The sequence below is a fragment of the Polypterus senegalus genome, chromosome 18 (genome assembly GCF_016835505.1).
Source record: "Polypterus senegalus isolate Bchr_013 chromosome 18, ASM1683550v1, whole genome shotgun sequence".
Taxonomy (NCBI): domain Eukaryota; kingdom Metazoa; phylum Chordata; class Cladistia; order Polypteriformes; family Polypteridae; genus Polypterus; species Polypterus senegalus.
Window position 1 is genome coordinate 67,360,435 of NC_053171.1, and position 14,462 is coordinate 67,374,896.

At 38.8% G+C, this 14,462-nt stretch overlaps 1 protein-coding gene across 1 annotated transcript in view; it reads right to left on the minus strand.

Moving 5' to 3' along the window:
* Positions 1–19: 19 nt before the first annotated feature.
* sptb (spectrin, beta, erythrocytic) overlaps positions 20–14,462 on the minus strand; it is a 180,115-nt gene continuing 165,672 nt past the window's right edge. The window contains exons 34-36 of the mRNA XM_039741459.1: positions 11,475–11,648; positions 8,313–8,355; positions 20–3,106 (exon numbers count right to left, since the gene is read on the minus strand). Of these exons, the coding sequence (XP_039597393.1) occupies positions 2,921–3,106; positions 8,313–8,355; positions 11,475–11,648 (403 nt within the window). The 3' untranslated portion in view covers positions 20–2,920. The remainder of the gene's footprint in view (positions 3,107–8,312; positions 8,356–11,474; positions 11,649–14,462) is intronic.

Below are 14,462 nucleotides of genomic sequence, written 5' to 3' on the forward strand. Positions count from 1 at the left end.
AAAAATAAAAGCAAAACAGTTACATGAATTTAGATTTACAAGGCACTCTCAAAGCAGTCTCTTCATTTAAACTTCAATCTGGACTCTTATATTTGGAATCCGTTTGGGGGGGGGGGAGCTGTTGTGAAAACAAAAGTACAAGCACCAAAACGTCATCGGTAAAAGTGACGACAGAAATTCACCGCGGAGAAGCAGAAATCCACGATGTACGTGGGGAAAAAACAAAAACAAATAGGGAGTGGAAAATGAACAGGCTACGTTATGCTGGAAGGAAAGATGGCTGACTTGCAGATGCAGAGGGTCACCAACTCGGTAGCAAAAAGGTGGACAGAAAAAATCAAAATACATTTCTTTGAAGTTTCTCAAGTATTCAGATGTAAGCTGATAGAATTAGACAGTAACAAAACTCCATAACAGACGCGCGCCCCACACAGACGCACCTTTGTAGTTCCTATACTCCACAGGCCAGATGAGGGGGTGTTTTTCTTCATTTTGTTTTTTTTTTACGTACATACATTTAGATGTCTTGCATCTGGGCAGCTCTCATTGCTTATGACTGCCATCATCTTTGGATTCTAGCACCATATAGATCTTAACTTAAAAAAAAAACAACACAATTTTGTAACAATTTATGAAAAATGGCAAGGCCTGTACATCTCACCGACTGACCGACTATCGAGTGTCAGAACCCTCGATTTGGGTTGTCGTGTTTACAACATAAATGAAAACAACAGAGGTAATTAAAAAATGAACAACAAAACTATCAACCTTTTGTGCAGCACAAGGCGCTTTCCAATCTTGTTCTGGGAAGCATTGCTTTTCACTTTTATGTGCTACATGATCCAGTTTATTACAATTTTTGTTAACTTCTCTTCTTTTGACTACAGTGGCGGATTTATGCCCCCCTGACATGGAAGTGCCAGAAACTTTTTCCCCTTCAACATTTCCTTATGATTGTAGGCAGGATTGGATTTAGATATGGAGAGGACCAATTTGAAAAGTGGTGAGGTCAGGTAATATCTGAACTTGGCAAGAAGGTTACCAAGATGTATCAAAAACCCGGGAGGAGAGCAGTGGAAGGGCGGCTCCATCAGAACATTTAAAAATTTGAGAGGCCCCCTCAGACTGTGAGACCCTGTAGCTTATTTAATTTAGCCCTCAAGACGGCCCTGACAATATGTATATTTTATAGTCATTTCTGTTTCTCGATTAAAAATTTTGAAAGGCAATATTTGTACTATTATTTTCCTGAAACGTATCAATTTATAATAGTGTGACGAATGTGGGCCCCACAAATAGTGATTGTTCTTGCATATTGCCTTATTACCATGATAATATTGGTAGACTCTATAATAATCTAATGAAAAATGTAAACTTTAAGGAAAAGTGGGAAAACATTCCCAAGTTATGAGAGAAAGTGGGCCCCATGGAAAGCAACTTTCCTATCCTTACACACTGCTGTATTACGGTAATACCATCGGTACATGTTACACTATTTTGCATGGCTCAATTAAACATTTAAAATATATAGAATAGCAAGTAATTTGTACTCTAAATCATATCACAAATATATAATTTAATAATGTGTACATTATTTTGATGTACAGTATATGTTTGTGTGTGTATATAAATAATATCTAATGTTCATTTGTTTATATACAATTATTTATATATTTAACATGATAATTTATATGCCATTGTCCTGTTTCCATACATAAAGCATTACAACACATTTAAGACATTGAAAACAGTGAATGAGAATTGTGCAACCCATAATAATATGCGCACAAAAACAAATGAAAGAGAATTGTTAGATTGATTCTCGGCTAATGATTTATTTGCAAATCGAATAAACGAGAATCGTTAAACTGATTCTCAGTCACTCGTTCGCAAAACAAATGAAACTTGTTAGACTGATTGTCAGCTAGTGACTTGTGCACGAATGAAATGAACGATAAATGTCAAACTGATTGTCAGGGACTGACTTGTTCGCCAATCAAAGAGTTGAGACTCGTGAGTCAGGAGGTTCTTGTGCATGTGCTTTAAACATCTATCAGCGAATTGAAAGACACTGACGCTGTCACACAGGAAGGACACGCATGTGCTTTAGCACTCCTGTTGAGCTCTAATGAATTGATTTGTTTGTGCACGCGAATCAGTTCATATGATTTACTAAATAAAAAGCTGGTCAAAAAGAACAAATTGTTTGGGAACTGCCCGTCACTGTCACGTACAGGGAGTTCAACATTCACAATATCTAAAAAATAAGCTCCAGTACAGTATTACATGTGAGTTGCCTCTGCCTCTCTTGCAAAAAGGAGCCTCCCTTCCACTTCTCAAAGTTAATAAGAAGACTTCAAGGAGACACGGTTTCTCCTTCTTCTTTCATTTCAAATAATGATTAAGTGACACATGCATGATGTGCTGAAAAATAAATGGCTGTGCAAGATTTCTACTCGCACACTAAACTAAAAAATCGATGCTACTGCCTCTCATTCATGTTTGTGTCTATGATGTGTGTCTGCAAACCTGTAGAGCTGAAAAACAAATCTAGCAGTTTGAAGTTCAATGCTTATTGTACAGTATTGCATTTCCAACCATTGTGACTCAAAGGCAATAAGGCAAGTGGAGATCACCTGAATGAGTACTTTAGTCAGTTTTTCTGTAAATAATCTTTGGTTACTGGTGGAAATGAAAAGCAAAAAAGCATTGAAATATAAACGTGTATATTAGAAGATGCATGGGCAGAATTGTCCTAGTTGTTTTTTTTTTTTTTCTATTAAACAATACTCCATGTGGGGGGCATTTGTACAGAACATTTGTGAGAGTAAAAGACAGTGACTAAAAAATAAAAAATACTGTTCCAAAATTTGTCCTGTGGACCTTCGCCCAAAAATGCGACAATTATCTGGCTCTGGCTCTATTTTTTCTTTGCAAACAAACTGAACCTCTTCTCCTTGTCTTTCTTCCCAGAGCTTGGCTCGCCGGTTGTGCTCAAAAACTGGGGTGGCAGGCTTCGGGCCCTTCCCTCGGAGCTGGGGCCCTCTGACACGTCTCCTGGGAAAACCGCATTTTGTAGCGCTTGAGTCCAGCCTTGCAGGTCCTCCTAGGGAAACAAGACAGCAGGAAGAGAAATGAGCTACAGAACACATAGTGGAACCCCCATCTTAGCCTCTCTCCAATGGCTGCCTGTAAGTTCTACAACTGACATTCAGTTTTATGATGGTTGGCTGCCATGTCTCTGAATAATTTTTGCTCTTTTGCTACAGTATGTCTCACGCTTACAGAATTCTCTATAAAAAGAAGAAGCAGCACAACCACTCTGTTTAAGTTTTATATTCCTTTTAGTAATGTATTTTTATTTGAATCTTAATGATTACAATAGTTACTTTTATAAATATAGATGAATTCAGAAAGTTCTCACACCCTTCACATTCTGAATACATTATTGTGTTGTACATTTAATTTTAAATGGATAAAGTTTCCATTTTCGCTCATCAGCCTACACTCAATAGCCCATAATGACCAAGGTTATTATAGTTTTTATTTCTATATTTTTTCTGACCTTACTTGGAAATTCAGTTTAGTTTTAGTTTTGCTTCATTGTGTATTTTTAGTTTTAGTTTAGTTTTTATTTTACAAAGACATTTCTATTTTATTTTTATATATATTAGTTTCAGTTTTAGTTTTAGTAATTATAGTATGGTTAAAGAGCTACTATGAAGTTTAGTTTTTGTGTCACAATGAGACAGACCTATACAGGTACACTTAACAAGTTTGGATATAATATGACTTTAATGTTGGTTTTGTTTTTGTCTGATAAAAACAAGCATAATCAAAACCAGGTACTTAATATGAACAATTTTACACAATCTTATAATTTTTAAAATATTTTCTATGTCATTTGTGCTGAACAAATCTGCGCTGACTGTTGGCACTTTTTTTCTTTTCCTTTTATTGGCCAGAATGGGCCAATTTGTAGTAAACCTTTTACTCTAAATGTCTACAGCACACAACATATCCTGCTCCAATGACAATGTGCTTATAATGAATGCCTTCAATGTTGCATTCAAAAATCTCAAACACTGGGCTTTGTTATTTTCTACCAGCCATATTGATCTCTGATTCCATCTCGGGCACAAACAATTTATAGACAAAATTTTGCACCTGCAGGCCTGGAAAGATATAAAAAAATAAGAAAAGAGATTCTACTGTGTTTTGACAGGTGTGACCATGAAAATCACAGGGGTTAAGGAAGAACAATGCTCTTAGGCTTGAATCAGTGTGCAGACCCTGCCCAGCTGTATTGAGGTAAATAAAGAAAAACAAGCATATAGTGTGAAGGTTAGGGGCAGTGAGTCTTAAATAGCCCATCATAAGAACAGTAAACACTTAATGAGCAGAGCACGAGCAGGTAATAAGAGTATGGACAGGTACAAAATGACAGAAACAGCATCTGAGATTAAGAACAATATATACATTATCTAAACCTGTTTATCCAGAGCAGGTTTGGATGCAAAGCAGGAAAAATCTCTGGTATGCAATATGAATGACATGGCTGATGTTAAGGACAAAAAGAATATGATATTTCAGCTATCTGATTTGAGAGAGAGAGAAACATTGAAAAAATGGGGACAGGTATTTTAAAGTATAATTCTGCTACTGGAATATTTTCACAATATCAGGTATTTTGAGCTGTGAATATGAACTAAAAAAGATAAATGAATAAATATAGAATAAATACAAAAACAAATTAGTATGTTTAGCTTTTAAGTACTTGGCAGACTCTCTTCCCCCACCTACCTTTAGTTCAGTAGAGACATTGCCAACTCAGAAATTTTACAAGGTTTGTATAGCTTTGTTGTTAAACAACGTTTTTAAAGCAAAAGTGATTGGTCAGCAACAATATGCTGATCTTGTATGATGACCTTGTCAGTCTCTCGATCAGTGCAGTTTTATTTTCAAAAATCGGGACTCCCTTAAACTTTCTCGTGTACTCGGATATGGGGATGGATATTTGAGGAGTAAACCGCAAGACAATGATTATATTATGTACATGAAAGAACCATCAACAACAAATCAAATTAATAATATATTGAACAATTATAAAAGTAAAGTTGAATAAATCAGACTCTGCAGCTGCATGAATAAAAAAAAAATCGAGTATGTGTTCAGGTAAAGTACCACTTCCGATTATTGGATTTGGCCCTAAAGTTAATACTGACCTACAGTTTGGTGTAACAACCACATGCCAGATTTCATCCATCTATCTAGTTGCATTTTTGATATATCGTGTTTATACACACACACACACACATACATAATTCCAAACAATGGTATTTTCGGACTCAGGGAGTTCGAAAACTGAAACGTTACTCACTCGTGATTTTTCTGTCCATACGGTAAAGTTTTTGTTGAGCAGCACATTCCGATTTCAGGTGTTTGAATTACATCTTGATATACAAGTGCAAAGAATGGCGGCACATAAATTTGCTTTCTATTCCACATGCTTTACACGCATATTCAGCTCGCTCTGTCACCGCAAATGCTGTGTGAATAGCCGCCCTCCATCACCAGCCGCCGTTCACTGGATGAATACGTGTGGGTGGCTCATGGTGGATGGCTTTCAGTTTTAGAGTCAAATGTTATAAAGGTTAAAAACTAACATCAAGAAGATTAATTCACAAACGAAAACTAAAATTATGCTTAGTAAATTATTATTTTATTTCAGTTAGTCTTTCCAGCTACTTTAATAGTTTCGTTTAGTTTTAGTTTTTCATTTCAGTTTTGTTAATTATTTTATTTCAGTTTACAAAAATGTTTTTTTAATAATAGTTTCTGTTTTGAGTTTCGTTTTCGTTAACTATAATAACCTTGATAATGACAGAGTGAAAAAATGTCTTCAGAAAAGTTTATTGGAAATCAAAAACTGAAATTGCTCCATTTTCGACTTTCGTCCATACCACACCATTATCAATTTGAGCAATTTACGTGGCCCTTCCCTGATTGGATCCCGCTCATTACAACATCTCATTCCCAGACTGATCACCCTTCACAGATAAAAAACTAACACAGTGGACAGTGAGAGTTACGAATCTCAAGCGTTTCCAACCTCAATGTCCAGAAATACTTCAAAATGGACCATGGGGGTGGGATTTACTGTTAAACCATGGCTAGTGATATGGACAGACACAGGATATTTATAAAATAAAAGATTTATTAAAAAATTTCTCTAAAAAAAGCAAGCTCCATTGAGCATAAAATAACAAAAGAAATTGCCTAAAAGAGCAAAGGTAGTCTAAGGCATTCTTTGTTAACAAAGCCTTTCTTTTATAAAAGCTCTTTACAAACCAGAGGTTGATGGTTTTCCTCTCCTTTGTGGCATTTTGAATATTTTTGGAACTGATCTGAAATTTTTGAACATTTCAATGTCAATGTGCCATTTGGCCAGGAATAAGCCAAAGCCAGCCCCTCCTAATGAGACGACGGATTGTGTCCTGGAGGATCTCCTCCCAGATCTGGACCAGGGAATCACAAAGCTCCTGGACAGAATGAGGTGCAACCTGGAGGCATCGGATGGACCAAAACATAATGTCCCAGACGTGTTCTATTGGATTTGGGTCAGGCAAGTGTACGTACCAGTCAATGGTATCATTTCCTTCATCCTCCAGGAACTGCCTGTATACTTTTGCCAAATGAGGCCGGACATTGTTGTACACTAGGAGGAACCCAGGACCCACTGCTCCAGCACTTGGTCTGACAAGGGTCCAAGGATTTCATCCCGATACCTAATGGCAGTGAAGGTGCCATTGTCTAGCCCGTAGAGGTCTGTGCGTCCCTTGATGGATATGACTGCCCAGACCATCACTGACCCCTCACCAAACCGGTCATATTGAACAATATTACAGGCAGCATAACGTTCCCCATGGCTTTTCCAGGCCTTTTCATGTCTGTCACATGTGCTCAGGGTGAACCTACTCTCATCTGTGAAAAGCACAGGGCGCCAGTGGTTGACCTCCCAATTCTGGTATTCTGTGGCAAATGCCAATCAAGCTCCATGGTGCTAGACAGTGAGTACAGGGCTCATCTAGAGGACGTCGGGCCCTCAGGCCACCCTCATGAAGTCTGTTTCTGATTGTTTGGTCAGAGACATTCACACCAGTGGGCTGCCTGCTGGAGGTCATTTTGTAGGCTCTGGCAGTGTTCATCCTGTTCCTCCTTTCCCAAATGAGCAGATACTAGTACTGCTGATGGGTTAAGGACCTTCTACGGCCCTGTCCAGCTCTCCAAGACTAACTGCCTGTCTCCTGGAATCTCCTTCATGCCCTTAAGACTGTGCTGGGAGGTACAGCAAACCTTCTGGCAATGGAACGTATTGATGTGCCTGCCATCCTGGAGAACTTGGACTACCTGTGCCACCAAACTCTGTAGGGTCCAGGTATCGCCTCATGCTACCAGTAGTGACACTGACCGTAGCCAAATGCAAAACTAGCGAAAAAACAGTCAGAAAAGATGAGGAGGGAAGAATGTCAGTGACCTGTTAAACCATTCCTGTTTTGGGGGTGTCTTATTGTTGCCCATCTAGTGCACCTGTTGTTAAATTCATTAACACCAAAGCAGCTGAAACTGATGAACAACACCCTCTGCTACTTAACTGACCTGATTAATAGCCCAGAAGTTTCACTGACTTGATGCTATACTCTGATTAAAAAGGTGTTCCCTTAACTTTTTTGAGCAGTATATATTTAGGTGACATTTTATAGTCTTGTATGGTTACAGAGAAGGAGGGTTAATCTTTTCAGATTTATTTAAAGTAGACGATTCCACAAAAGAGAAGTCCCTCCACAAATTTTGACTTTCTCGTATCTTAGTAAATGTAGGCTTCACATCAGACAATGCTTTGTAGATCTTGGAGGAATAAATATACATTTTGTCTATCTTAAATTCAACAACTGAGGCAACAAAACATGAGCAAAGTATGGTGGGTTGAATACTTTTTACAAGGCATTGTACATTTATTTCATTTTTAGCCTAGGCCTAAAGACTGAGGGCAACCGGTGGCTTATTTTCTTCAGGACCAGCATTGTTAGAGTTGGAGTGTTTCTTACCTTCTCCTCTGTGCCATCTTTTAAGAGCATGAAGCAGCTTCAGAAATGAAAGGATAAATACATGAATCTAGAGATGTATATGTAGACTTATTAACCAGACTTGTGTAAAGCTTACGGCTTCTGTGTAAATCATTGCATTACTTTACAAGGTGGCCTGCTTTTTTTAAGCTTTTATTTTTGGCTTCTATTCAAGCATCTACTTACCTCATCTTTGGCCTGGAATAAATATTCATTCCCATCAGGAAGCCTGCAAAAAAAAAGAAGAAAATATTTATATCTCATTCTTTTCTTCATTTTTATTCTGTTCTTTCCTGATGAGGGTCACAGTTGCAGCATGCCAAGATAGGTTGCCCCAGTTTTCATTACTTTTTTAGTTCTTCTTGAGAATATCCAGATGCTTACAGGCCAGTTGGCAGGTATAATCTCTCTAGAAGGTCCCTGATCTTATTCTAGGGGGCTGCCTGGTCCATTTCTCATGGGAGATACCAAGGGGGCATCTGAGCTATGCACACCTTTTCAACTGGCTCGACTCAATATACAGTGTTTCCGCTCTGAGTTGCTCCTGAGTTGTACAGCACCTCATTCAATCACTAAAAGTGAATATTACAACCCAGTATAGGAACTTCATTTCATCTGCTTATACTCAAAATCATGTTCTTCCATTCTCTGCCCAGATTGCATAGCTAGTGCAAGGATCAGGGATGTAGACTGACCAGCAAACTGGCAGTTTTGTCTGCATGGTGAGGGCAACGATTCATCGCCTCTGATGTGCCATTGCTTTTAGAAAGAAAGATCTTGTCACTGTCAATGTGACTGCATTTAAGTGGCGCACTGATGATTGTCAGCAATGCATCTGAAAGCTGCTAAGCTGAAAATGTCTAAAAGCTGCGTAAGTCTGAATAGGAACTGAGCCAGCCTAGGCAAGAGAAACCAGTAACAAGAATACAACCAAATGAATCAGTTATCGGTAAATAGTCTCAAACCCTCAAGTCAGGCTTTCAGGGGGTCCACAGCCTGTCTTGGCAGGAAACAGTCCATCACAGGGCTCACTCATGAATGTGCAAAGGTCAGTTTGGAATCATCAGTTAGCTTAACCTGCACATCTTTGGTGATGTGGGTGGCAAACCCAAACAGACAGGGGCAAATTAACAAACTCGCATTGGACAAGAGCAGATGGGCCACTTGATCCAAGAAGCAGCAGGGCTAGCCCCTGCACTACTGTGGCACCCTCATAATTTGCAAATGGCTGGCATAATACATAGTATGTTAATATTATTATTATTATTATTACTGTAGACCTGGCAAAGTAAGTAAGCCTTAAAATTGTTTTCTAATTTTTTTTTTTTTTTACATTTGGAACATAGGCAGGTTAAGGTTTAGAAAGTGAGTCCAAGATGGTGACTGAAGTGTTATAAAGACCAATGGACAAATAATATATTGTCACAGTGGGCACAGATGGGCTGGCATCCTGCCCGTGATGGATGGTTCCTTGCCAAGCTGGAAAGTCTTTATAATGGATAAATGGAACAAAGCAGTCTCCTGGGACCAGATGGGATTCTCAAATGAGAATAAACGTCTTGGGACACCCTGTTAAAAAGTGTGTAGTTAATAACAGCAGACTCCTGTGCTGCAAAAGCTCCAGCCATAGAGTTTCTTCCTAAAACACCTGCCTCCAATTGCAACACTAAATGCACTAAACTAAACTACTGGGGTTCAGGGAGAAAGCAAAAGAAATTGAATAAAAGACTTGACGTTGAAAGGAAATAAAAAGCTAAATTACTGTTATCCATTCAGGAGCTCAGTCGAAGGTAACTGATGCTTAATGATTAATTTCTACATAGTAGTGAGCGCTGCGACAAACGAGACACACGCACACATACATAAACCATTGCAAGTACACGTGTTTGAGAAGAGCTTCTGTTTGCTACTATATCTTTCCGTCATTTTAACTATTGCATCACTACATGGCATACCAAAGCAAATCGAGTTTAGATAAGCATTGTGGTCTGTATGGATGTACAACGTGTTAAATGCCGTGGCTATTTTGGAACGGCATGTTTGCATTCCCTTTGAGACAGTAATGTTAACTTCTCTTAGTTATTCGTTTAGACGTGCAGTCAGAAGGAGGATGTTGTGCAGCCTCGTCTGTGCATCTACTGGTGTTGTTAGGCAGATTTATTGATTCTGGTGTTTTGAGTACTGAAATCTGCATCTCCTGTGGCTCTTTGTTGTCATTTCTCTTACTGACAGTCCTTCTGATGGATTGTGACACGTCATTTACTTCAGATGCATATTTTGCAGTTCATATTTTCATAACTATAGCTGCTCATGCTTTCAATCTTACATTGACTCCTGCATTATTGTAGTAACGCCGAACACCAGAGAGCACACACAGCACCTGTGACAACGTATCATTCACATTTACCACTCGTCCATTGATGCCATCAAATGCCAGTGTATAAGCTGATGCCACAGACAGATTTTTCCTTTGCATCAGGTTATGTTTATTTTTAACACGTGTAATGTGCTCTCTGCACACGTGACACATATTCATATGTTTAATAGGGTTTTTGCATGAGACTTTTCAACTGTTCAACATAATCAGAAGCTTGCTCTGTGGCAGACCAGGTTAACGAGAGCACCTCTGACCTTTGCAGATGAAAATCACAGTCCCTACTTTGAGTGCCACCTTAATGAGGTAGTGGATTGGTTTAATTGTTCCCACGCACTTTTAATCAAAAATCACTCATGGTTGCCTCCAGATGAGTATATATTTTACGTCTGGCTTCATTGAGACTACTCAGAGCAATGAGCTCCTGCTATGTAATACAGAATGGTGATAGCATCCCTCTTGTGGATCTCACATGTGCACACCCTCAGGTTTACATGGATGTTGTAATCCCTGCTGAATTTCTTGGGAGCTACTAGGGGTAGCTGTCGGAAGGAGCATTCCTTGATTTAGGGAAGTCAGTGTACTGTGGTGGCACAGGAAGTAGTCCTGGGTCTGGTATAAAGAAGGCCGCTCCACATCACTCGAGGAAATTGGAGTTGGGTGTGGAGGAAAGACAAAGCTCGCCTGGGAGGAGTGGAGGAGGAAAAGGGAGAAAGGAAGGCAGGGAAAATGAAAGAGTTGTGTTGTGAAGTCCTAATAAAGAGGGTTGTGCTAAAGTACTATATTTCTTTACAATAAAAAGGTTTATTTGGACCTGGTCTTGTTGTGGTGTTACTGTGTCTGGTGTGTTTTGAAAATTGTTTCCAGAGAACTGTGTAGTGGTTTGCCAAGCACTCTACTCTACACCTCTCCCACTAAAATAAGATATTTTGCATCAGAACCTGGAAAAGGAATAGATAAGGAGAAAGCCTTACCATAATTTAAATACATGTTTCTTCTTTTTATAATTTGTGAGAACTTCACAGGCTGCCATTTTGATTGGGAGAGGGTCTTCCCCATGGTAGGTAATGCCATAGTTGAAATTCTTAGCATCCTTATAGAAAGAAAGCTCCTCTGGCTTCAGAACACAGTATAGACTATTCCAAGACCTGAAAAGAAGAAGGAGACAGTGGCAGAATGAGGTGAGGTGACTTGATGTACTGACTTAGTCTGCTGAAAGTCAGTTTGCTTTGTGTCACATTTTGTGGTCTTTAGGGAATCTCCGGTTGTCATTTTTTCCCCCAGTCGTGAACTCATTTACTTACAGTAAATGTTTTGAAATCTCACCTCTAGATCCCCTTTCCCCAATTTGGTTTTGAATATCACTATATCATTATAGAAGAATGAAAACACTAGCGATAAGTGATGGGAATAGAGTTAAGCGAACTACAAGGAGGCAGCCGTGAGGTGTTACAGTAGATGGAATCTGGATGGCCTTTAGAAAGTTGTTTTTAATATGGGCTTAAGATATGAGAAAATGTGCTCACATATTAACAGGGGAGCAAATTTGTAAAGTGAAAGGGTGTTGTCACAGAAAAACAGTGTCTCCTTTACTGCTGCTTCTTTCATGTATGTTCATAGGGACAGGGCCACAATTTAACATGAAAGAGTCTGAAATATGGTAACTCTGTACTAGCATCTTCTATAAAACATGTCAGACAAATATTATAGTTAACATCCCACGTATTAATGCTGAGTTTAGAGTTAACTGAGTGGACTCTCAGTAAAATCTGCACCATTTTCTTAGATTATATCAACATTTTAAAAATTTTAGCCACCTGTCATGTGTATGATGATGACAAACTCAAAGCCTGAGGATTATTATAATAAAAGAGGTTCTGACCAGCAGATTAAAATGAAATGACAGAGCTGAGGATGTGACCAAAAGAGAGAAACCGAAGGCGAGCAAATTATGAGGGAAAGGCAAAATCAAACATCGAAAGCAGAAAAGAGCTCAATGAAACATGACAACAGGGTCTGCTTGGTTTCTCTAACAACATGTTCAAAAATTTTATCCAACTAAAGGATATAGTGCCACAGGATGGCTGTCATATTTATATTTTACCATCTGTTGGCATAACTGACACATTGATTGCAGTCATGTCACACATCCTGTTGTGTCATATAAACAAAGAACCAGACATGAATAAAAAGTAAACAGTCTTAAAGTAATTCGAAATGACCTAAAAACCTTCAAATCAATGGTTACAAAATAAAAAAAACACTATAACTATAAATAAACATACTAGATGTCTATGTATGGCAAGTTGTTCTAACATATAATATCTCATGCCAAGTACTGTTTTCCCCACAGTTCCTATGTTAAATATTTCCCATTACATTTTAGCTAGATACAATTATAATTAGAGATTTTGGCTAGTCTACATTAAACTAACATTTAACTACAAGTGGAGCTCATCTGGGCAACCTGTGGCACAAGGCAGGGAACAACCCTGGGCAGGGTAGCAGCCCCCTGCATCCCCCACTCATTTGCACACCCATGTCAGGGGTCACCTACATGTCTTTGGAGGAAAGGGAGAAAAACCTTTGCTGAATCATAGAGACAGAGTATAAACCACACAAAGAAAACAACCAGGTGCAAGATGATGGATACATGATGGCAGAGCACTAACCACTGTGCCACCCTAATTCAACCAAAATCTAAAATGTACACTTAATTAAAGTGTAACAAATTAGTTAGTTAAAATGTAAATATGGATAATGTTTAATTGTACACATGGGAGAAGTCAGTCAGTCATTATCCAACCCGCTATATCCTAACTACAGGGTCACAGGGGTCTGCTGGAGCCATTCCCAGCCAACACAAACCCTGGGCAGGGTGCCAGCCCACCGCAGGGCACACACACACAGACACACCGAGCACACACTAGGACAAATTTAGGATCGCCAATGCACCTAACCTGCACGTCTTTGGACTGTGGGAGGAAACCGGAGTACCCAAAGGAAACCAACGAAGACACGGGGAGAACATGCAAACTCCACACAGGGAGGACCTGAGAAGTGAACCCAGGTGTCCTTACTGCAAGGCAACATTGCTACCACTGTGCCACAGTGCCATGGGAGAAGTGCTATGGCAAATTGCAAGCTATTTTAACCTTTAATGCCTTCCTTTGATGAGTCGTGTTGTATCTATAACTCACTTTATAGAGCTGAGAAATGATTCCCAGTGAATTCTATGGAGTTTTCAACCCCCTGGCCTGCGCTACGTGGCAGCCACTTCGTGACTATGCCACTCGCATATGTGGATTTAACTTTCACCAAGCAACAAATCTGATAATTCTCGTGGATACGCCTCTTCATTGGGAAGAAACACTACTTTTCCCTGATGGCAACATGAATTAGATGATCTACAAGCCTCTGACTTAAAGCTTAAATCCAAACAATATATTCGATCTCTTTTCGCTGTTCTGTTATTTCACAGAGTAATAATTTCTGTTTGTTTGCGCTAATGTGATCTTTACTATAATTTTTTTGAGACTTTCGAATTTTAGTACTTTCATTATCTCTAACCTGCTCTGCATGTGTATCACACATTCTTTATGACATTCTACTTGGTCATCTACTCTTTGTCTTTTATTTCCGGTCCCAGGTGTGGTTAAATCTCTTGGCACAAAGTCTCGTCTTGTGGGATGTGAAAGTACAGTATCTCTCAGAAAAAGTCTTGTCTTGTCCCAGGATTTTTTCATTATAATAGAAAGATATCTTCTATTTTGACTAATCAGTTAATCAATTAGAATTATTCTGGTCATTTTAACCTATTGATAATATTTTGCAGTGTAAGCAGACATAAAGTTCACTCAATATTAACTGTTTAATTATGCCCTCTGTTTTCCATATAATCATTTATAACATATTATTCTTTCATATATAAGATATTGCATGTTAATTAGCACATGCATGTA